Raw genomic sequence first — 24635 nt, forward strand, 5'->3', positions numbered from 1 at the left:
CAAATGAAATGTTTCATATTTAAGGAAATGTTTGAACTACACTTAACGAATTGTTTATTCCTACAGCGGGGAGATGTTTCTGTTATGGAACTGTCCCTTTGTTTACCTGAGGAAATGGATATTGATGCTTAATGCAGTGTTGTTCTTATGACTTTGAGATGTATTCCTTTCAGGTACTGACCAAGAAGCAAGGCGTAGGTCGGGCCTGTGTCCCACTAAAAATTTATTTAACTATTTATTGATCCAATATCTAATATTTATTGCAGAACGGATATTTATTCATCCAATATTGATTGCAAGTCTTGAGACACATGTATTTTAAATGAATTTATGATTTCCCTGATCCTGCTCTATCTATCGGATTATTTATCTTAATACAAATCACTTGTTTTTATACAAGCTCTGGAGTGGAGTCATTTATTGCGTGCCCAGGTTTCTGTCTCAGTGTGAGTGTGTGCTGCATGATCGCTTAACACATGTGCTTTCGGATGCCTACCCGCTCGTGCCATGCTACCCTAGGGGACTGGTGACCCCAGTTCCAACACTATTGTTGTATCCAACACTCTCCCTTCCATCCTTCACATCATTCTAGTTACAACTCTGCACAGCATAATACAATACGAGGTACCAAACTCCACATATCATCTTATTTCACACATTGTAAGTTACTCGGTGCATCGTGCCAAACTCGCATTAAACAATGCTCCAACGTTAAAACGGTGTCACTATTGTATAATACCTTATTTTAAATCCTTTGGACGCTCCGAGAGTCCTCGCAGGATCCATGTTAGCCGGCGTGTCTGCTCGGGGCCATCTTGTGTTTGGTATGTATACTCCATTCTCTTTAGTGTTTTGCCATGTACAGACGGCAACAACAATTGCAAATAGCTCCACCTGTATATATGTCGTTAACCCTCATATCAACAGGTTATAATTAGGGGTCCCCGTTTTATGGTATTTATATTTTTGTCATTTACATCTGCATTTATCCATATTTATTTTTTGCTACTTTTACCTGTATTAATCCATATTTATTTTAGGTTTTGTGAAAAAATGCAGCTGAAATGTGTACATTTCTTCATTTATTTAACCGGCTAACGTACACTCGTGCCTGAACGCTTGACAGGTTTCAATATATATATATATATATATATACACACATACACACACACTACGATAAAATATGCACTTATAACAAAACATGCACATTTTAGTATCACGGTTGTGCAAATCTAGTGCTGTTTAAGGCTCTTTATTAAATTCCTTTATTTTTGTAATCCCCTTGTCAGTCAATCCGCACAGCTTCTGGCCTGGCAGTCATGCTTGAAAGCATTCAGAATCACTCAAAAACAACCCAATTTCCATTTTTATCCACATTCAAAAATAAATACAGACAGAAAAATAAATAGTGGTCTTTCCGTATCTGTAAAAAAACTAAAAACGGAAAACAGGTAGCCTTATTTATAATGTGTCCATGTCTGTGAAATATCTGTGTAACTATTGTTATGTTTACATTGAAAAAACAATACTGCACCCTTATGGCGGCCACATTGACCGTCCACAGGCGTTGGAGCGTCCAAAGGATTTAAAATAAGTTATTATACAATAGTGACACTGTGTATTTTTTACTGCACGTTTAGCACAATTCACGGAGTAACTTGCGATGTGTAAAATGAGATGGCATGTGGAGTTTGGCACCTCGTACTGTATTATGCGGTACGGAGTTGTGACTGTAATCTAAGTGAAGGTTGGAGGGGAGAGTGTTGGATACAACGATAACAAATTGGATTTAGTGCAATTATTTTGGTGCATGTATATAGTTTACTCAGGGTTTAGCTACTTCTTTACTTAGAAGCAAAAGTAAAATATTCAGGTCAAGGTACACCAAGGCAATGTAACTTGCAAATTTCTACTTACAGGGTGTTACTCTTAACGTAAATGGAATTTGGATCGGTAGGACAAATTTGAAGATCTAGCATTTTAGATGCATTTGGTGAGTGACTTTACAGGGAATTCCATGAAGTTTACTAATATAACAACTAGCATTTATTGACTATACTACTTTTTTTGCTTAACAGGAAACAAAAAGCGTGGTTTCTATTTATTCAATCTCTATTGCTATTTTTGAGCAATTGATGGCGGGTGATCCAGGACAAGGGTATGAGAGTAGCTGAAGTTGCCGTACAGAAGGGGAAGCAAGTGGCAGATTGAACAAAGAACATGGAAAGAGTAGCTTGAGGCAGAATCGAGAGATGCAGCAATATCTTGGTGGATATGGCCCTGGTAGTAGGAGGGAATCTCCCATGTAAGCCTTTTATTTAGAGTTTAGGACACATTTTACTGGTGACTCAGAGTGGATGAGGGACATTGGCAAATTAAAATTGAAGCTAAGCACTCCTGATGAATTCTCATCTACTGTGTTTATATACACTCACTCACTCCTTCCTTCTCCATACACATGAATTCCTCATTTAAGAATTGGCAAACTTTATAACACCTTCCCTCCACTAATCATAATGAGATGCACGATGAACCAACAACTGGAACAGCAATGGCAAACCCATTATGAGACGAGAAAACCTACCTTTCTGGTTCTTCGCACAATCTCTCCCATATCCTCATTGCATTATGGTAAGCGAGACACTAGGTGCAGCAGTGGGAGAAGCAAAGGCAATACATTGTAGCCAGAAAGCAGTGTGAGATAAAGGTCTTGAATAATGCAACCAATTCCATAGCCAATGCCTGATTATTGAAACTCCTACTTGGCTTCAAGCATGCATCTCTTACTCATATTGAAATTTTATACCAGGGCATGATGGAGCGATCCGCTTGCAGTGGTGTCTGTTAATGGAATCCCTGCATGCAATGAGGCCTAACGAAAAGAGCAATCTGTGAACAATGCGACCATACTGAGCTTACTCCTCGGACAGCTGTTATGTGGCAATTAAGATCTCTGGATGTGGAAAATGTATAGGAATAAATCTTGTCAAACATATAAATAGTGACAAAAGTATTGTGGCACTTACCTCAAAGACATGGTGATCTTGCTCATCATCATGCTCCACTTTAATTTCTCCTGAGGACCCAGAAGATTCTTTGTAGTCTACTGAAGACTGCCATTCGAATCCAGATTCTTTTGAAAAGGATGGCTTTTCATCTACATCTTCATTTAAGGAGTCATACAAATCTGATAAGGGCATGCTGCTAAAGCCACTGGTCAACAGTCTAAAATTTGTTGCATTTAACTGCTTCCTTTTCATAACTGATCTCCAGTCCAGGTACCTCCTTTTAACCTCTAGACCAGTTCTTTGCTCTCCTTCTCCTATTGCATTCACACACTCTGCTATCTCATCCCAGGCCCTCCGCTTCAGTTCATTAATTCTTGAATTAAGCTGCTTTGAGAAAAGAACTTCTTTTCTGTTTCTTATTTCTTTTAGTAAAGTTTGAGTTTCCTGAACACTAAAATTACTCTTTCGTTTTTTTCTTAACTGCTTCATTATTGAAAAAATGTTGATTATCCAAGTGCACGAAGGGAGGAGAAAATGTTGCCCTGTAGCTGAATTCTGTGTTGAACTGTCACTATCTAGCTAACTCTTGAGTTCCGGTCAGCCACTTCCTTAATCCCTATAGGGAAATAAGCAAAAACATGTGTTCAATTTCGTGTCATTTCATTATAAAAATATAAATACAACCCCAAAAAAAATTAAGTCATATAATCTTAAATTAGACACTCCTACCAGGCACAGAAAAGGGCACAATTACAAGTTAAAAGGTGTTCTCTGTCCATACATTAAAACTTCTAATTTAACAATGACACATTGCTCTACAGCTGTTTCACAAAATCCCCAAGCGTTACGAATACAGGTTCCTTGTTCAAAAGGTGCATATATTCCCATATGTTTCTCTTTGAATTCACTGCGGCCAAAGGTACTCACCCTTCATGTAGTCCTCCTTTCAACGGCCAAGTGGAACAATTTGTTGAGGCTTCTAGGGCAATTCATAATTTTAATTGCGCCTCTTTGTTTCAAATAGTTCATGCAGGAGTAGTGTTCAGGAATGGAGGGCTAGGGCAGCACTTAACAGTAACTGAAGTCAATGTTTGTGTGACTTTAAGACCCGTTTGGGGCTAGGGTCACAGGGCAGGCAGGGGCTACTGGGCCCCAATCATGGTGGTTGATGTTCTATGCCACTGGTGTCCTTGGGTCCATCCTACTGCAACTCTGCTAACTAGACCAAATACAACTCTTTCTGCACTGGACTCTCAGAGTTCCAAGGGTGAGCAGTCAAAGGCTGTTCAATAAGGGAGTGCAGGGACAAGAGCTCAGATTTCAACAAGCACAATAATTTAACATTCAAGCCAGTCTCATCTTTTATGTAAAAATATAGTACTTTTAATATCATTGCAGAACTTCGATGGAAATGTAATAAAGGGTTACAAATCAACTTGCTTTTAACAATAAGGTGGTACTCGTCACCTCAAACATCCACTGTTGGTGTCCTTTCTCCAAGCTAGGGTAGACTAGGGGGCTGTTTTAAATCTTAGCAGACGAACAGGGTACTTTACTTCTGCCATGGCAAAGGTACTTCACCCACCGTATTTGGAGATGTACACTGTCCCTGCAGATATTACTTGCATTTTGACAAACTGCTCTGTTGACATGGCAGAGTCCTAAATCACAATTTAAACTTTTCTTATTTTCAAAAAGAAAATCCAAAATTAAATTTTCTTTAACGTGAAAAAAAACAATGCCCTTCCCACCCCCACGAAAGCAGAGCATTCTTCCATGGTGTGGGGAGGAATGTAAACGTTTTCACTGCCACGTTTTTCATGGCAGAGACGGCAGGGAAAACGTTCAATGTGTCTACCCACTCTTAATAGGGCACGAAGATACATGGCTAAATAGCCGACGGCCCTTACTCAGTCGGGGTGCTCGAAGTCTAAGCAGGCAGTGAAGACTGAGTGGTCTCCACCATATACACTCTGAAGGTCCGCCGGACTCTTAAGGAGTCAGGCGGTCAGAAATTCAGGTTGGCAGAAAGAGTACTCCGCCGCTGTTGTGACAGAGTATCCTTTCAGCCAACATCTACATTAGGCCCTATGTTTACACTCCTCTACATACTTAGTTTAGGCATAGATCAGGTATAGTCACAGACAGCAACAAACACTCTCACAGGTCAAATGCAACTCAGTTCAATGTATTTTAACCTCCTGACAAAAGTCTCAAGTGTATGAGGCTGGATTGTCTGAGGACATTATGTCTCTTGTCCCAGGTACAGGCAAAGCCCCGCTTCTACCTGATGATCATCAGTGCAGCAATATGGACCAATTGTAGACAGGATTCGTGCTTCCACCCCAATGAAAAACACACTGGTCCAGTGGCGCCGCGGCCAGGGCGACTGACTCCGGAATCTGGGGATTACGGTTCGATCCCCGGCACCGGCGGCAGATTAGCCCAGCACCATGTGACTCTGGGCAATAGCTTGCTTAATCTTCCCGACGGCCCCCAGCGCCTAGAGACCCTAACGGGTGATTGTGCGCTTTACAAATGTGGATATTATTATTATACAAGCAACCAAATGGCAAATAACATTTATTTAAAGGAGTTCATGAAAAACTATTTCAAGATGCAGTGCAGTGGATATTGGTGCAAGATAAGCGTGCTCTGTATCAGGCTGAATTAGTATATGGAGTATACTCAAAGGAATGATGCACCTTGCACTAATCCTGGTAACCAGTATGGTGATTTTAGTGGTCTTTGATAACCATAGAAAGACCTCAAAGTGACAGTTGTGGAGAGCAGCCTTCAAGCTTATCTTGGAGTGTAAAGCAACGTGTTTTACCACATTTAAATCGACAGTGTAGATTAGATGAAAGAGAACCGCACATTGATTATAAAAATAAGTATTTATTACACAACAATCACTAACAAGATTGGTTTATCTCCAAGCCAGATACCAATAGTACACATGAAAATACTGTAAAGAAATCAGGTATGTAGCACAAATATACACTGGTCTCCAGGGGGGAGATCAAACCATATACTAGGAAAGTAGATGGCAAACCGCAAGGAAGAACGGGGCTTGGACCAGAGACTCAGAGGAGCTAGGAGAACAGGGAACCACTCAAGGAAAGTACCTAGGAACCCTATGGAGGCTGTGTGCAGAGTGGAAACACAGCTGTGTGCCCAATGGAAGTCTATAGAGAAGTCGTGGTTGCAAGTTTAAAGAACAAGCATTGGCATAGCCAGTAGGTCTCGCCTTTGGGACCTTACAAGTGTTTAGCCATGCAACACAACAGTTGATGCTGTTGCACCCAGGATATTGTGCTGGATAACTAAACACTTATAAGGCCCCAAAGGCGAGACCTATTGTCTATACCAATGCTTGTTTCCATTTGTCTCGGCTGGTCAGTTGCACACGGAACGTGCGTAAGGTGGGGCATTGATAAACTGTCACTATCACATGGGCTGTTATTTCTGGAGCCTGGTCGTGCGCAGACTTTAAACTACTGGTAAACAATCGGGTCAGCAAGTACATCTGTCAGCATTTCCTCTTCTTTTTTAGTAATGGTCAGAATCAACACAGTCATTCTTCGTGGCAGCGTTTCTCTATAGACTCTGGCTACGACAGCACACCATGGTTTACGTCCCACAGAGAGGTAGAGTAGGAATTAAGCCTTATTTTGGAAATGGGCTTGATGAGCATTGATAAGGCTGCCATAAAATAAATAGCACACAGCTTGTGAGGGAACATTCAGTCCTGGAAAGAATTAGCATAAGGTGAAATGCAAGGCAAACACGCGTAAAGCTGGGAATGCGGGGTACGGAAGCCCAGAGGAGCAGTGGATGACAGCAGGGAAGCCAGCAAGCAGCAGTGAAAGAAGTTATTTTAGGGGAGGAGGTGGCCTTTTCTGAGGACCTGAAACACTACGAACAAGCGCGCGAGCCTAGAGGGAGAGAGAGGCAGAGGGGTGCACCCGCGAGTGGTGCGCGTGCCCGCTTGGGAGAGCAGTTTGCACATTTTCAAGCACTGCATTCGTGGTTGCGGCGTGCCCCTGCTCGCTCCCACAAGGTGGATGCCGCCACAAGCACGAGTGTGTGCTTGAAAATGAGCAGAGCGACGGCTAAAGGCCCTCCAATGCAACGCAAGCGTGCGGCGTAGGCGAGACCTAAAAAGGACCCTCTTCAGAGGACCCCGAAGAAACCCTTTGGAGGGCAGATGGTTGGAGAGCCGCCCCACCCATGGATGCCAAAGAAACCAGGTTACCTGCACCAGGGAAGCCGGGTGCATAAGGGTGAAGTAAAGTCGAACATGCTGTAGACGACAATGGGAGACTTCGGAAAAAAGGCCTCTGGAAAAGTCTCTGAAGACATCTGGTGGAATTCAAAGATGGATTTTTGAAGAGGAGAACCTGCAAGCAGAGGGGACACACCCACGCCACTCGAAGATGATCAAGAGGCACGGAAGCGCAAAACCCACCCATGGTAGGTAGCTCCGGAGAGCTGACTAGGCCCTTGTAGCTGCATCTGCGGGAACTAAGTGATGTCGAGGAAGGCCAGGAGCCGAGAACGAATTGTCTCATATCGAAAGTTGGTGTCTAAGTGGTCGGTGTCCCGCGGAAGCACCAACCGTCTTGGTAGCCGCAACTGGCGTGGAGAACGAAAGGATGCAATCGTTGAGACCAGCAAGTTGCAAGGAACTCACCAAGTGCAGGAGATTCAGAGCAGGGACAGAGCAAGCAGGGGAGTTCACCCAAGTAGAAGACCCTCAAGAGAACCCAAAGGCCGAAGTCACAGGAGTCGCAAAAGGACCCAAGGCAGCTTAGCAAAGCTAAATTCCCACGGTGCAAGGGACACAGTGAGGACATTGATCTTCGAGTGTTGAGGTGCTGGAGCTTCTTGTAGCATGAAGATCTCTGGCATGCAGAGCCAACAAGCCTTGGCAACGGCAAGTCGACGCGGTGCAATGAGGTTTGGTCCCAGCAGCCGACCTAGGAATACTGTCTTTCAAATTGCAGGGTAAACAGGTCAGGCCTCTGGAGAGTCACAGAACCACCACTTGTGTTGCTGCGCCTCAGGACATCCGTAGGACAACTGGAGCAGCAGGCTGGTCAGCTTCTTTCTAGGGCGACTGACTCCGGAATCTGGGGATCACGGCTCGATCCCCGGCACCGGCGGCAGATTAGCCCAGCACCATGTGACTCTGGGCAGTAGCTTGCTTAATCTTCCCGACGGCCCCCAGCGCCTAGAGACCCTTACAGGTGATTGTGCGCTTTACAAATGTGGAGTATTATTATTATTTCTGGTGCCTGCAGATGCAGGGAATGGACTTCTTCACTACAAGGGCGATTTCCTCAGATGTCCTTGATGCCCACAGATCTTCTGGAAAAAGCGAGCGGAGCAGAGACGCAGACAAGGCAGAAGACTTGAACAGCGAAACCAGGAGCAGCAGGAGTCTTCCTTGGTGCAGTCTCAGTTCCAGTCCAAGTGTCCAGACGGCCGAAGAGTGTCTTGGGTTCCAGAGGAGAATCTTGTTCACGACAAATCTGAATATCCTTCCATGGCGGAGCCCATAAATACCCATGGACAGGGTTGGAGAGACTCTGGGATCCCTCCCAGAAGTGGGACTGGACAGAGTGGAAGATACTCCCCTGTTCTTTGTCCAGTTTCGCGCCAAAGTGGGAACCAAGGGTTTCTGAACTGGCTCAAACCAGAGTATGCAAGGAGGACACCTAATGCACCCTTCAGTGCAGTCTGGTGACGGTGGAAAGCGCCCCCACCCCAGCACAATACACTAAGCCCTGTCTGGAAGGTGGTCACACCTCCATGTGTCACGAAACGTATTGCTCTACCTTCCCCTGCTCAAGCTCAGCCCAGCAGCAGGAGGGCAGAACAGTGTCTGTGGTCGGCAGCAGCACTAGCTTGCCGACAGACCCTAAAAAGGCTCCTCTAAGTGGCCCTTCCAACAACGGAATATGTGCTGGGGTGCCATTCCAACATGTTTGATAACAAATATGACCAGGTTCGGCGCAATCATTATATAGGTAGACATCTCGTAATGACTGTATTCCACTATGTGTCTTAAAATGGCTGACCACACTTACAGCTTATGGGAGAACTCTGGAGTACCTAAGCCCTGGGTACCTTAGTATCATATACTAGGGACTTATAAGGGTACACCAGTTGCCAAATTGGAGGTACAAAAGTACTTACAAAGCCATTTTAGGAGAAAAAGCACATATGCTGGGGTCCCGATTAGCAGGATCTCAGCAACTACAGTCAAAACACACTAACAGAAGGCAAAAAGTGGGGTAGCAATGAAAGCAGATCCTACATGCTCTGTGGCATTTAGAGGCAATACAATCAAGCGACAAATCATGATAAAAAAAATAAAAAACAATAAACAGCACAGCCCATTACAACAAATTCAGAACGAACATATAGGGTTTGTTAGTGTTTTTAAAGTTGACGGTGTTTCGATCCCAATAAAAAAGGCGAGATCATCAGGACTCTGGGGGATACAGCAAGCCAGAGAAAGATTACTTTAGTGAAACAGTTCTGTTTGTTGAGGTTCACAATGTAAATAACACAACTTTTCTGCCTACAACCGGTGGCCGGCAGCGTACACAATAGAGGACCAGTAGTACACAGCTGTATGCCCACAACCCGGAGGACGGCAGCGATACATGGACCATTTATCAATAAAGAAAGCAAGAGAAGTCACTAGTGAAACGCAAGCCAATAAACCCCTACCTCCACCCCTCTGCACCAGAATCATGCAATGGCCGCACGCCGAGCAGATTTATACACCTTGTGGGCCCTGGTAGGTGTCCAATACTACACGGAAGGTTTATGCCACTTCAGCTTCTCGTGGGAGCAGCAAGCGCAAGATCTGCAGGTATTTGGGGCAAGTCACTTCCCTAAATTCTACGGAGATGATTCAGATAAAGAGGGCCCACAAATCAGGGTAGACGGCTGCTCTGTTCTCCACAGTGAGACACAGTCCCTCCATTGCTAAGGAAAATCAAAGCTTATGTAGCCAGAAAGTATGTTTGAGGTCCCTCTCAGATGCCCAGTGCACGAGGATAACTTGGCATGCGGTATTTAACACTAAGGCCACCTGCCGACCGTGCAACAAGCAAGTCAGGGGGTTTGGCATCCCAAGTAGAGTGTACGCGGGAAAGAGCAGTGCTGAGCGCCGCGTAGATGTCATTTAAGACCTGCTCCCAGAATCTGGACAGTGCCATAGGGGATGAAGAAAAACAGTCTGCCCACAGACTGCCCAAGCATTTCTCCGAGCGTCCCTTGTTTCATCTGTGAATACGTGCTGGTGTGAGATACCAGTTGGAGGCTATTTTGTAGGCCACCTCTGTACCCGCCATGTTGTGTGCAATGTGGTGATGCCATTCCGTTCTTCTGAGGAGAGGGAGCGCCCCAATTTCTCCTGCAAGCATAACTGGCCATTGGATTTACAAGTAGAGCTGCTGTAAGAAAGCAGAGCATGGAGTTCAGAGATCAGGCGCTGATCACCCTCCTTAAATTGGCAGGATGCCCCAGATTGTAACCCGGAGAGGTCACAGCTGCAGATAATGGAATGCATCCAATGCGGAGACATTAGTCCTGTTGAAGGTGATTAAAGGAATAACCCCCGAAGGATCAAAAAAGGGATCAAACACATTTCCACCATCGTTGGCTTCTGGGGCTGAACACTTCCAAGCTACATTCAAGAAGGAAGTACGAATTATCGACAATCAGCGTAATTGGGGAGAAGGTGGGGAGTGGGAACGTTGTCAGGCCCCACCTGAGGGCAACACAGTCCCATACTTTCATAGTCGTGGCCATAACCAGTGAAGAGTACAACCCCCAGACCCTGTGTTGGAGGCAGCCAAGCTTCCAGCCAAATATTCATGCCTGTGACCGCCTGGTCCATGAAGGACCAGTGCTTTTCGGAGAGAGACCTATTCCACTGTACGAGATATCAGAATTGCGTGGCTTGGAAATACGGAGTGATCAGGGGAGCCATAAGCTTCGCTCTCCCTTGAACTGTGAGAGTGGTTTATAATGGAGTCGAGGTCTCTTCCCGCACCAGAAGAATTATTTGCTGATAGCAAGTTGCAGACAGTGCAGCACTGAAGGTGGAGTCAACAGTGAGGTCTGAAAGATGTACAGAATATGCAGGAGTACAGTCATTTTGACTGCAGCAATGAGGCCCGGTCAGGCCAACCGCAGAAGACTGCATGAGGACAGCAACTTATTCGTCTGATCAAGGAGGGTCCCATAGTTTGCTGCCAGCGTATTTGCTATAGTGGAGCAAGCTGGATGCACAGATACAGTATGGCCTCTGTCATCCAAGACAATGGAACCCAAGCGCGAAGTGCAGCATCATGCTGGGTAGTGACCGACAGGTTCAAGATCTGTGGCTTTTTAAGGTTAACTTCAAACCCACAGACCTCTCCGAAAGAACCGCAACTCATCAAGTAGGGCCCGCAGGAAGTCATAGGGTCCGGCAGCGAAAGAATGACATCATTCATAAACAGGCTGATGGCATGAGTGTCAGCGTTAAATGAATGCCGGATAGCTGCGAGTTGCCTCTGATGTGCTGCACCCAACTACTCCATATAGATCGCAAAGAAAGGTGAAAAGTGAGCGCACCCCTGACGGGTGGCAAGCTCTATCGGGAACTTATCGAATGACGTCCCATTGACCAGGCGGAGGCTCTTGGGGTGCTATAAATACAGCAGATCCATTTGATGAGTGTCCCCAAAGTGGCAGTGAGTTAGAAAGTATGGCCAATAGACGCAGTCCATAGAATCCAGGGTCCTTCGATGGCTTAAATATAACGGATATGGACGCCTCCATCATAGAGTCCGTCAACGTGCCAGAGTTGAGGAATGAGTTGAGTGAGAAGGGGGGCTAACTCCGGATAGAAGGTTTTTACAAAACTGGGCTGTGAACCCGTCCGGACCCCGTCACCTTGAGATGTGCGACTGCCACGACCACCTCCTGGACACATGTTAGCTGATCCAGTTGGGATGGAAGCGCTGTCTGCAACTGAGTCAGGGGATCCCCGCAGATAGAGTCTCGGGTCAGCCCGTGGGCCGTCTGAATCGGAGTACAGGGCACTGTAGAACTCTTTGAAGGTTGCAGCGATTTCCTCATCTGTGTGTACCTTCTACACCACCCCCGTGCCACCCGAATCGAGCACACTGAACCAGACATCTGATTGCGGAGCCTATGCATCAGCATGCATCTCCCCGGCAGAGCCCCCCGCCTCACCCTTCCCGGGACACAGTAGCTACAATTCAGAGGTTGGTTGCTTGGGAGCAGCTGGTAACATTAGTAGACTCTCTGTGCAGCAGGGGACCCACAGGGCAGCCGCTGCAAAGCCAACAGAAAGAGTTCAGCAGTGTCCCGGTAGCGCAGCTCTTCTCTGCTTCCTTCTAGCTGGGGATCTTAATCTGCACTCCTGCCCCTACTCCAGGTCACCTGCACCCCCACCAGGGAGTTCAGGTGGTACCAGGGACCAGCCTAGTCACCAAATCGTCCCCCGGCTTGGCATCTCCGCCAGCTCTGCTCCGCTTGAGGGATGCGGGGCGGAGGCGTCACACCAACTCCTCCACCGCTCCTCATCGCGATCTGGTTCTGTAGCTCTGTGTGCCTGCGCCTTCAACTCCCAGAGCTGCTTGCTGCACCATTGCCATGGCCGCTCTTGGAGACGGCCTGGCGTCACCCCCCCAGTCGCCTCCGAGTTGGTCATCGGCAGGACTAAACACCAAATGCCAGTGTCCTTCCGGTCTTCAGTAGCCTCACCGCCCTCACTGCAGGCAGCCGCCGGCCTTCTTAAGCAAGGCCACCACATAGCCACGCTTCCAGCAGGCTCTAGCCCAAAGGCCCACCGCAGGGCTTCCTCAGCCACAGAACGGCCATCGCAGTAGAGGGTTGGTGACGATTCTCCCCACTCTCGGGTGGTGCTCCCTTGCGCTAGGGATATGGCAGAACGGTGCTATCAGCAGCTAATTCTTGGCAGAGTCTGAGAGACCAGAAGGTACATATCACCCAACCGCCATCTTGTCCACACCCCAAGAGATTACTTTTGGAAAGTGACAGTAGTGCTGTAATAAAATTTGAGCAGCCCTTGTGATGGTGGTTCATAATGTCCATTAAAAGTATAGCAGTCCTGCTCAGACATTCTGACACTTTCCCAAATAAAAACAGGAAACTTCTCTTCAAACTGTACTTTGGAAAGAGAATGGCGAATGGCACTGAAGAGACAAGAGCACTGCTGTGAAGTGACTACATTGTGCGCCCCTTCTGAGAAGTGGCAACCAAAAATACAACAGCCTCCTAAGAAGGGCCCCTTCCATACAAATTGAAATATGACAATCCTACACCAAGTGATCTGTACCTTGGCATCTCTACGGAGAAGGACAAGCCCCATTGGTTTTTAGGTATAGCAATCCTACAGGAAAGTTTCTGCCTGCCCAATCTAAGGTACAGTGGCAAAGATGATTAGTCTTGGCTCTGTGGGTTTGTAACTATCCCAGTGAAAGAATGCCAGTCATCAGGAGAAAGGATGTAGATTCTTGCCTTCTAAACGGACTACAATATATATACTCAACCAGGTGAAATCAAGTTCAATCTCCATTTTCACTCTATGTTGTGTCCTCATGATGAAACTAACATCAAGATGTATTTCCTCTTTAGATACTCACGGCCTCATTAATGAGGCCTCTTGCGCGGTTGGAATGTCACTTTTTTGTGCCGGTCCGTGACGCAGGAGACTGCTACATATTTACGAGGCAACACTAAGCCACTTTTTTGCTTAATGCTGCCGTGTAAATATTGTCCCCTTTAACACAGTTTTCTGAGTTAAAGGGGCGTGCAATGGATGTTTCTGGAGGGCGTTCCCAGCAACATCCATACTCTCCTTGTTCCGGTAGGTGTTCAAGGTCTGTCCTGTGTTGTGCCCGGTTTAATTGTGCCTGTATGTTGTCTTCTGTCTTAGTATTCTCTTGTACTCCTAGTATTCAGTTGTATTTGCCTGTTACTGTTATTACTTGGTACCTGTGTGGTGGTTCTGCCCATTATCGCCGCCCTTCCCGCCGCTGCGGCCCCTCCCCCTGTTGGTTCCCGCTCATGCCTTCCAGCTGCGATCCCCCCCCCCTTCCCGATTAGATGGCACCAAAGGCAAGCTTGTCTACGCCCATCTGCGACTAGCGCCAGGGACCCTGGATCTCCGACCTCCCAATGCTACGACTCCGCTGCCCTCCTCGCACTCAACCCAGGAAGGAACAACGACTGCCAGCAGTCTACGCCGAACACTATCCACGGGCAGTTCACATGCAGACAATCCTTCACCACCGACAGAACCCCCACGACCGCTACAACCACGCCAGAAACTCGCACCAGCAAAGCCCTGAAGTGCATCCTCCTTAATGTGAGCTCCCTACACAGACATGCCGCAGAGATCTGGGACCTCCTCGACACCCTCACGTCAGATGTCACCTTCTTCACAGAAACCTGGACCAACGCCTCCTCCGCCCCACCATCACCACCATATACAAGATACAGAGGAAGGACCACCCCCCGCCCAGGTGGAGTACTCGCCATAGCACACAAGAGCTCCCTCCAACTCTCCACCTCCAGCACGAGCAACTCCCTCTCCAACACCTAACACCTCCACTTGAAGATCCAGACCAGCCCCAGAACCAAGCTCTGTGGCACCCTCGTCTACAGACCCCCAGGGCCTCGCGCCTCCTTCACTTCTACCATTGCTGACCTCATCGCACCCCACGCCATCGCCTCCACAAACTACATACTCATCGGGGACCTGAAATTCAACCTCGACAACTGAAGCGAACCAGACTACCGCCCTCCTGGACAACCTCGGACTGAAGCAACTCGTCACCACCCCTACCCACAAGTCCAGACACACCCTTGACCCCATATTCGCTGGGGGGGGGGGGACTAAGATCCACTTCAGCCACACCTTGCAGCCCCTATCGACACACCACCACTGCGTACACTTCTCTTGTAACACCACCACCGCACACATACCCGCTCCGCGCCTGCCAAGAAGGAATTGGAGCAAGGTCACAGAGGAGCATCTGAACTCCACCCTCATCTACGACCCCCCCTTCTGCCAAGACCAATGCCAACTCTACAGCCAAGGAACTGCACCGCTGGATAGCCAGCTGCGCAGACAAGCTCGCACCACCCCAACAGACGCTTCCTGAAGGACGTCCGGTTCACCACCGACCTCGAAGAAGCCACACGCTCCTGCAGAGGTCTCGAAAAACGATGTAGAAACAGCAAAACCACTGAAGACCAAACCACCTACAAGAATGCCATGACAGGATACCACCAACACATAAGATCAACCAAGAGGACCTGCATTAGGAACAAAATCCTCACCAACACCAGAAATTCTAAGGACTCTTCATCATCCAGCAGTTCACCAAACCCCCCAGCAAAGCTACGGACGTCACACCTTCCCAGGACCTCTGCAACAAGCTTGGCTCCTACTTCCACCTGAAAACCAAGGCCCTCTACGACAATTTCAGCGAATGGATTCCAGAAACCACCCTCACCTCCAGCGACGACAGCCAGCCCACCATAACCAACTGGACTCCGGTCACCACCGAAGATACCTCCACGACCATTAAGAGCACCCACTCAGGAGCCCCCATGTACCCCTGCCCATCGCACATCTTCCACAGAGCCGCCGCCAACATAGTACCCGAGCTACGCCGCCTTTGACTCCGACATTTTCCCTGACGACTGGAAGCAGGCAGGGGTCAAGCCCTTCCTCAAAAAACCCTCGGCAGACCAGACGGACCTGAAAAACTACCAGCCCATCTCTCCTCTTGCCTACGCAGCAAAAGTCACAAAGAAAATTGTCAATGCCCTGCTGACTACATTCAATGAAGAGAACGCCATCCTCGACTCCTCAGTCCACAGCACCGAGACAGAACTCTTTACCACCAACTACGACATCCACGTACTCCTCAAACAGGTCCACACCGTGGCCCTCATCCTACTTGACCTCTCCACAGCCTTCCACACCATCTCCCACCGCAGTCTTGCAGTCAGGAACCATGATGCCGGCATATGGGGAACCACCCTTGACTGGATCCCTCCTTTCTCGTCAGCAGAACCCAATGGATCAGACTCCTTCCCTTCCTCTCCAAACCCACAGAGATCAACTGCAGAGTACCCAAAGGTTCATCGCTTAGCCCCATGCTCTTAAAAATCTACATGGCACCCCTCGCCGCCATCGTTAGACAGCCTGGGCTCAGAATAGAATCCTACGCCAACGACAGCCAGATCATTCTCTCCCTCACGAAGAACCCAGAGGACACCAGACTCTGCTTCCAGGAAGGAATGAGCAGCAGCCTGAATGAGCAGTAGCTGCCTAAAGCTCAAGTCGGAGAAGACAGAGGTGCTCGTCCTGGGACCCTCTCCCACCACTTGGGACAACACCTGGTGGCCCGCCGCCCTCGAGAACCCACCCACCCAGACGGACCATGGCTGGAACCTCAGCATCAATCTACACTCCTCCCTCACCATGACTCGTCAGATCAACGCTGTCGCCTCCACCTGCTTCAACTCCCTCCGCAATACCTTCAAGTGGGTCTCCCTCCCCCCCCAAATCCAGGAAGACTGCCACCCACGCTCTCATAACAATCAGGAAACACCCTCTACGCAGGAATCAAGAAATCCTTGCTACACAAACTCCAGACCATCCACAACACTGCAGCCAGACTTGTGCTTGGCACCCCACGACATAAGCACATGACCCAAGACCGGCGAGACGTCCACTGGCTCACCTGTCGAGAAGACTAATCTTCAAGCCACACATTCATGCCTACAAATCCCTCCACAACATCAGACCCAAATACCTTGACGAAAGAGTCTCTTTCCACGTACCCAAAAGAAACTTCTGCTCTGCCGACCTTGCCCAAGCAGAAACCCTGTGCATCAGCAGAACCAGAACAGGTGGAAGAGCCTTCTCCTATGTCGCAGCCAAGGCCTGGAATGAGTTCCCAGTCAACATCAGAAATTCTCCTACTCTGCAAACCTTCAGGAAGAGCCTCAAGACCTGGCTTTTTGGCTAACGCCCCCGCCCACCAAGCGCCTCGAAACCCTCACAGGTGAGTAGCCCGCTTTAAAACCCCTGATTGAATAATTGATTGATTGATTGAACCATTGGTATTTTGACACTGCCCCAGATTTACGAGAGATCGTAAATCTGAGGCAGCGCCAAAAACGTTAGCCTCCTCAGGGGAGGCGTAAGGGAGGCACAACGAGGAGAAATATCTTTATTTCTCCTCGTTTTTCCTTTTTCTATGAGTGCTGCATTCTGAGACTGAACCTTGATTTGCACAGAAACACAGCCTTATTGATAATGATTAAAATAAACAGTATAACATTAGTGGAAATCAAAAATACATGAAAACATTACTATCAATGAAAAACAAATAAATTAACCCTCAGAGGTTGGAGCCAGATGGGAGCGCCAGATAATAGCTTATTTTCCTGTAACATTAACATCACACTGTTATTTCTAACCTAGTTAAATAACAGATGTTACTATAACTAATTTATGTTAATACATTCTGTTGTAATAGAGAAATGGAATGCCAAGTCTGCTTTACCCAGATTCTAACCACTGACTTCCAGAACACTGCAGCTGTCAGCCACAATGGGTGTCCAGAGTTTAAAAGGAAGCTTTTCAATCAGTGTCTGTATTAATCAATTTTATATTAACGTGTGTATCATATATATATATATATATATATATATATATATATATAATATATAAAAGTATTTCTTCGGATGCAAAGCAACCATAGAAGATACAATACATTATGTAATAAATAAGCACACAATTCACCTAAAAAAAAAAAAGGAATACAGTAAAATTTTAAAAACAGTACGCATAAAAAACCCCACATCATTTAATTAATCCACTCTAGATAATCTGGATTTATAAGCAGCCCGCAAGAAACTTCTCACTGCACAGAGAGTCAAAGGATTAGTTAGCAGCTGTAAATGCAAAAGGGCCACTTTAGCATGCTTGAACTTCAAACAATTGAGATGGGGCTGGAGAAAACGTTTTCTGGGAAGTGAAAAATATTTACACAATAGGATAAAATGTAATGCGTCGGGAGGAGATCGAAGATCGCAGTCACAGGGACATCGGTCATCTGGTGAGGGGAAAAAAACCACTGGGGATGTAAAAATGTGGAGAAGTTGATTAAATCTAAAACGCGTAATTAAAAATCTGTTGTGCGCACTAGTGAAGGCCATGAGGTACGGTTCCATACCCGTTACCGATTTTAACATTACATATGCCCTGACAGAAGGTTTGCTGAGCTCCACATTTTCAAGGTTTAAGCTTAAAAATGGGTAGTGTAAATCTTTTATAATATAAACATCCCCCTTATTTAAAGTGTCACGTGCAAAGAAAATATCTGGCCTACCCATCGTCTGAAAGAACTCCCTTATATGATGTATAAAAGATATTTTATTACCATGCTCCAAATTCAAGCAGTCCAATAGTCATACGATTTAAATGCTTGTGCTTGTAGGTCCAAATCTTTATCCAGCACACTAGGGGTTTGTGTTGTCACTTGGTCTGCCAGAAAACCCTTACGAGTCTCAAGGCGCTAGGGTCCGTCGTGGAAATTAAGTGAGCTATTGCCCAGAGTCACATGGTGCTGAGCTGATCTGCCGCCGGAGCCGGGGATCGAACCATGAACCCTGTGCTCCGAAGTCAGCTGCCCTGGCCGCTGCACCACACCTCTCCACTCCGTCGCGGAAATGTATTTTCAACCACCTGTAGCATATATGTGGGCACGTACCCCCACATTTCACTCCCATATATTACTCTTGAGATGCCCTTGGATTTATAAAGTTTAAGTATCACCTCCGGGGCCCCTGAGCCTAATCTATTTGCAAAACTAGAAATAGCTCCCGAGGATTTATTCAGCTTCTCTTCTGCCCATTAGATTCCCCATGTTAGACTAATGTTCTGATGTGTTACCTTCGCCTCAAATTGTAAAGCGCTCTGATATCCTTCGGGATCAAGTTCGCTCTATATAAAACTTTATAAATAAATAAATAAAAGGGCTTCCCACTTTAGCTCATCATCGAACACCACTCCCAGATAGGGCAAGAATGGTACCCTACCAAGAGTATGGCTCCCAGCTTTAAAGCTTTTTGGCCGGATACCCTGTGGGCCCACCACCAGTACATACAACTTGGTAAAGTTCACTGGCAGTTCCAGCCCATCCATAAATGCCTCAAAACAGTCTATTAGGATCTGCAGGCCCCGGCCCATACAAGCCATGAGCACTGCATCGTCCGCATAAAGTAGGCATTGCAAAACTCTTGTGCATGCTCTAGTGCACAGCTTTCCAAACTTTTAATGTTGGTGACACACTTTTTAGACATGCATCGGTTTGCGACACAGTAATTCAGTTTCACTAACAAATAACTAAGTGTATGGGGACGCAACATCTCACGAAAGCCTTTCATTGGTATTTTTTTAAATATATGATTTGTAAGAACACACATACATTGGGGGTCTGCAGAAATTTGGCAAGCAAAGGGGTAAATACAGATCGGGATGCAATGAGTGTCTCATTGAAAGTATGTGTAAAAGATTTCCAACTATTGCGGATGTTTTTTTTTAATGTTTCTTTTTTATGTTTTAGTCAGGCCAGAGAGCTTATATTTGTATCTCCACTGTTCAGGGCCGCCCCATGCACAGCACTGAACAATCTGCAATTTTATAAAAGTCAGGCCGGCAGTTCGTTTTTATTTATTTATTTTGTATGCGTTTTTATATAGTGCAGACTTTACCGAAGGCGTCAGAGCGCTTCACAGTAGGAATAGAACTGATATATGAGGAGAAACATTACAAGTGAACAAATTACAAGAGCAAACGTTAAGTTAAATGAGGCAAAAATGACAATTGTGCGCAAACAAAATACATGAGGTGGAAAACGGTGCATTACAGGAGGAAAAAGTGACAGGTGCCCCACAGTGGTGCAGACATTAGGTAGAACAGTTTACAGGGCTCTCTTAGGGGGTCTCCTCCATAGCTCCCACTCTGTGGCTCACTCCTGCAGCCCAGGCCACGGATCTCTACAGCAGCAGTGCTCTTCCCTCTTCGATCACAGTGACGTGCCCTGTGGTATGGCAGGCAACGGCTGATCAGGCCCACACCTCCATCAGGCGCGCAGCGCCACTTGGACTCAAAAGGCTTCAACCCCCCCTCTCCCTCACCCTCCCCCCTCGTGTGTGGCACCCTGGACACCTTCCCGTGCACGCACCCGAGCACTTCACACGTCTTTAAAAGACCTTTTGCTAGTTAATGAGGCTTTGATGTCGCCACCCCTACTTAGAGCCCCTGAAGCTCCACTCTGCCTTTTGTTTGAACCTTGACTCTAGTTGCACCTCTGACCTCCACACACCATGTGGCGCAGTACCATCCTGCATGATTAGTCGCGTCGTCCTAATTTGAAATAATACAAAAGAATGGACACAAGCGCGACACACCCACACATGCCAAGCGACACAGTGGAGTGTCGCGACACATAGTTTGGAAAGCTCTGCTCTAGTGGAAATCTGACTTAAGACCCAGGAGTGCGGCCTCGAGGCCGTTAATATAAACCGAGAATAAAAAAGGGGCTACGATGCACCCTTGATGCACCACCCGTGTACAATTAAAATGTTTGGTGATGGCACCCTCATGTGAGACTCTCACTGCTGCTGATGTATTGGCATGGAGTGATATGAGAAGGTGTACAATACGGGGATCCACTCCCAAAGAGGTTAAAATGTCCCATAGCTTGGCCCGGTTAACCCGGTTGAATGCGGACGTAAGGTCCATAAAGGCCCAAAACATGGCACCCAGTTAGGCCACAGTATACTTTGAAATTAGAAGATACAGGCTAAGACATTGGTCTGAAGTTGATAGACCTTCCCGAAAGCCATATTGGACTTCCGATAAGATCTGAAATATTTATGGACCACGTAGCCAATCTAGAAAGAAGAACCCAGCCCAGAACCTTGACTGCAACGTCAATAAGGGAAATTGGACGGTAGGATTGTGGCTTGTCCTTATCCCCCTTCTTGTGATCTGGCGGAATACCATTGGTGCCAAGGGCCTTATTTTGGGCCAAAAGCTGAATACTAAGGGTTACCTCTTCTGGAGTGAAACTAATGGGGGGGGGGTGCAACACAAAGGGGGATGTCTACATTGCGCTCACTAATGCAGTCTTCACCGTAGACTCTTGGGTAAAGGGACACACATTGTTCTGCTGTGATATGGTGACATACTGACGGGCTAGATGCCTCTGCAAAACAGGGACTATTAATAATTTTCCAAAATAAGGACGAATTCCTCAGTTCGCTAGCTTTGGCTAGGTCCTCCCATGCCTGCTTTTGAAGATGAAGCCTGCGCTCTCGTCGCTTCTTTATACAAGCGACGGCACGAAGACACTCTAGCTTTCACCCGCAGCACCTGTTTCAGGGCTGCTTTTAACCTCCTAAAAGCATGCGAGCACTTGTGGTCAAACCATGAGGGGACAGCCAGAGCCAGCCCCCTACCTGTGTAGTTAGAAGGCCTGCAACTCTCTGGGCAATGGAGGAAAAAGAGCTTAAAATTAACTCGTTCAGGGTGCTTGGGTTCAGGCAAGCACCTATCTCAATCTGGCATGAGGAGAAAATGCTATGATTGAAAGCCTTAGCGTCTATGCTCGCCCATCTAAGGCACCTACCCTGATCAGTGGCGGTTAGGTATATTTGCAGCTGGCAAAGACCTGACGTGGGGTAGCTCAGTCCCGTCAGTACCAGTGTAAATGGATTGTGGTCACTGAAGGCACTGTCCTCTATATTGAATGATCCAGGGGCCACCCCCAAGGATGCAGTTACAAATATAAAATCTATGATGGTTGCTGCACCCCTACCTTTATAGGACGGGGTCAAGATGGAAATGGGCCCAAGGGGCCAAAGATCTAGAATATTTACCATATTCTGGGTCAATAACAGGTTATTGAGCCATCCCTTCCAGTGTGTGTTCCATATGAAATTGGGCATGGCTGTACTTTCCCCAGGTTCTTTACAAAAGATGAAAACAAATGGCAGTTGAAATCACCCACCAGAATAAAATTCATATGCCCGCACCCCTCCTACTTTAATTCATCAATCGCACAATTTAGAGTGTTAAAATTAGTGGGTCCTCACCCTTCTTGGCGTCGTAAAAGTTGATAATCACACAGGTGAATGCTCTCCCCAAGTGAACTTCTATGCCCTGGAATACTCGAGAGTTCCATTTCAATATCTCTAGATCTTTACACAATTCTGAAGGCCACAAATATAATAAGACCTCCGTCACGTTCCAGGATACAAGGCTAAAATCTCTGCCGGTAGAGTGGTTGGCACTAGCCGGTGGTAGGGATGTAAAAGGTGGTGACTCGGGCCTCACCTGGGACATGTGGCTAATCGGGCATGGGGGGGGTGACTCATGAGGTGATGGAATAGCCAAGGTCTCCTTCAGGCTACATATTAAAACGGGGCCAACTTTCGATACACTCTGTCTCAAGGAATAACTCTGCCGGGAGGAACGGGTGCACTGCTCATCAACCACCTGGAGTCAATCCTGCGTGTTCAAATCAGCAAGGGAGCGAAAGAATTAGCAAGGGGCAACACCCTTCCCAGGCCTCCCTTGCCCAGCCTGCCCCGGGCAGGCGATCCCCTCCCACCCCCCCAGCCTGCTCAAATGTGGTCTATAAAAAAGCCCAAATGGGAGCAACTTAATGCAGGAGGTTTGGGAGAAGGATTTAGAGGCACCAAACAGGATACCGTACCGAAATTATAACAGTGCCCCTCGAAGCATTTCCTAGATGGGCCTATCCACCCCACCCTCCGTGCCATCAAAATATCTGTGTGGCCCCTAGTGGAAAAACCAGAATGCGTGCCCAACAAGCACAATGCTTTATTAATTAGTTGGACCGTGGATTCCTCTTTATGGACAGGGAGGCCGGGTACCCCTGACAAGACCCCAGAGTAAGGAGCACATGCTGGGTGGATATCAATCACGGTAGGTTGGCAAACCCCAGATTGTTGCATCCCAATGGGGTAATGTCCCAGAATACTAGTACCACCAGGCCCTGACTTTGTGGATTGAAACGTGATTCGGCAATACAGGTGTCCAGGTGGGCTTCTAACATTATAGATAGATATTTCATACTAAGCAAATGATTAACGCATAGCTTACGTTTCAAACTTTGACTCGCTTAGGGCATGATGTAAAGTTTGGCGGACAGGGTTACGTGCGCTATATCCGACACATGTAATAAGGCGGGTGAGATATCCATTACGTTTGTGATGAAGTACCTGTCGGCCAAACTGTAAACCCAGGACCTTAGTGTACTTACTGCTTTGAATTGGTCAAGCTGATGTACATGTAAGTTTGGTTTTGATAGGAATATGCAAATTGTATAAATAGATTTATGTATAGCGAGAAAGCGCACATAAGACTGCTTATCAGCTTGGGCATTAAAATATGCCTGGGTCCTTTTTCATGAGGGATATCATTGGAAATGGCGTTGTTGCATATGCTAATTATTAACCCCTCACTTCTTTAGGACTTGTGCCCTAGTCTGTTCGGACCCGATGTGGCACTGATCATCGTTTCCCTGCCCTAGGCGGCGAAAGTGTCCGAGTACAGTAATCTGGCACATCACTGCAGCCGGTGTCTGCCTAAATGAAGATGTCACAGGGTGGTTGGGAAAAGAAGGATGTATTTACCCAGGATGTATTTACCCTTACGGGTTACGGGTCGCGGGCCGACTGGTCCCTCCCCAGCTAACGCCTCCCCGCATCACAAGAACGGATCGCATCTCGTACACGTATAGTACCTGCTAAGCTTCTCGGCGTCCGCTCGTAACTCTCGGGTGCGTCTCGGAGGCAGAGGAAAGACCACTGCTACCTACACCAACAAAAGGTACCCCTGTTGATTAGCAAAACGTCCGTCTCTCCCGCACCGGGCTTTGCAGTAACAGACTTCCGCCGGCGAAACCGCTCGTTCTAGCCCTGCGTCACAAACGCGTCACTTCCTGTTGCTCCTTCCAGTAATCCTTTCCTTTCACCACTGAATAGATTTTGTGCAGCCGAGAGCCACCCGGCCTGCCTGTCTCGCCTTCTGAGCGCGTCGGTTCTTGTGGCCGAATAATGGCTCATTCTACTATGTGCCTCCGCCATGGCGATCTCTGCTTATTGTGACGTGCTGTCCCCTCGGACTAACACTGGTAGGGGACTGCTTCGCCCACTGTTCCGCGAGTGAGCGTGGGTTGGCTGTCCCGTAACAACAACAACAACTGTTCCTGGGGTGAGCGGTGGGTTTGATGCTGCCCCAGTAGTATCAACTGCTCCGCACTGGCCAGGAGCAGTCGGCGTGTTGTTTGTCTGTCCCGAAGAGCTCATTGTCTCATTGTCTCTTACGATCTCCCAGGTTTCTTCAGCGCACAAACCCTAACTTCTCAGGGGCTCTTCGCCCCGGACCTCCTCTTCACCCCGTACTTTGCATATGACTTGCTCCCTGAACATATACGCAAAATTTGT

The 24635-nt window shown here is 47.2% G+C and overlaps 1 protein-coding gene across 2 annotated transcripts in view; it reads right to left on the minus strand.

Annotated features, from left to right (window-relative positions):
• LOC144772596 (myb/SANT-like DNA-binding domain-containing protein 4) overlaps positions 1–24222 on the minus strand; it is a 67346-nt gene extending 43124 nt beyond the window's left edge. The window contains exons 1-2 of one of the 2 annotated variants that reach the window (XM_078657027.1): positions 23933–24222; positions 3027–3624 (exon numbers count right to left, since the gene is read on the minus strand). In XM_078657027.1, coding sequence (XP_078513153.1) covers positions 3027–3497 — 471 coding nt within the window. In that variant the 5' untranslated portion in view covers positions 3498–3624; positions 23933–24222. Of the gene's footprint in view, positions 1–3026; positions 3625–3935; positions 4174–23932 lie in introns of those variants that run through there. The other variant, XM_078657028.1, reaches the window with a different exon arrangement.
• Positions 24223–24635: the final 413 nt, after the last annotated feature.

The sequence above is a fragment of the Lissotriton helveticus genome, chromosome 8 (assembly GCF_964261635.1).
Source record: "Lissotriton helveticus chromosome 8, aLisHel1.1, whole genome shotgun sequence".
In the NCBI taxonomy this organism is placed as follows: domain Eukaryota; kingdom Metazoa; phylum Chordata; class Amphibia; order Caudata; family Salamandridae; genus Lissotriton; species Lissotriton helveticus.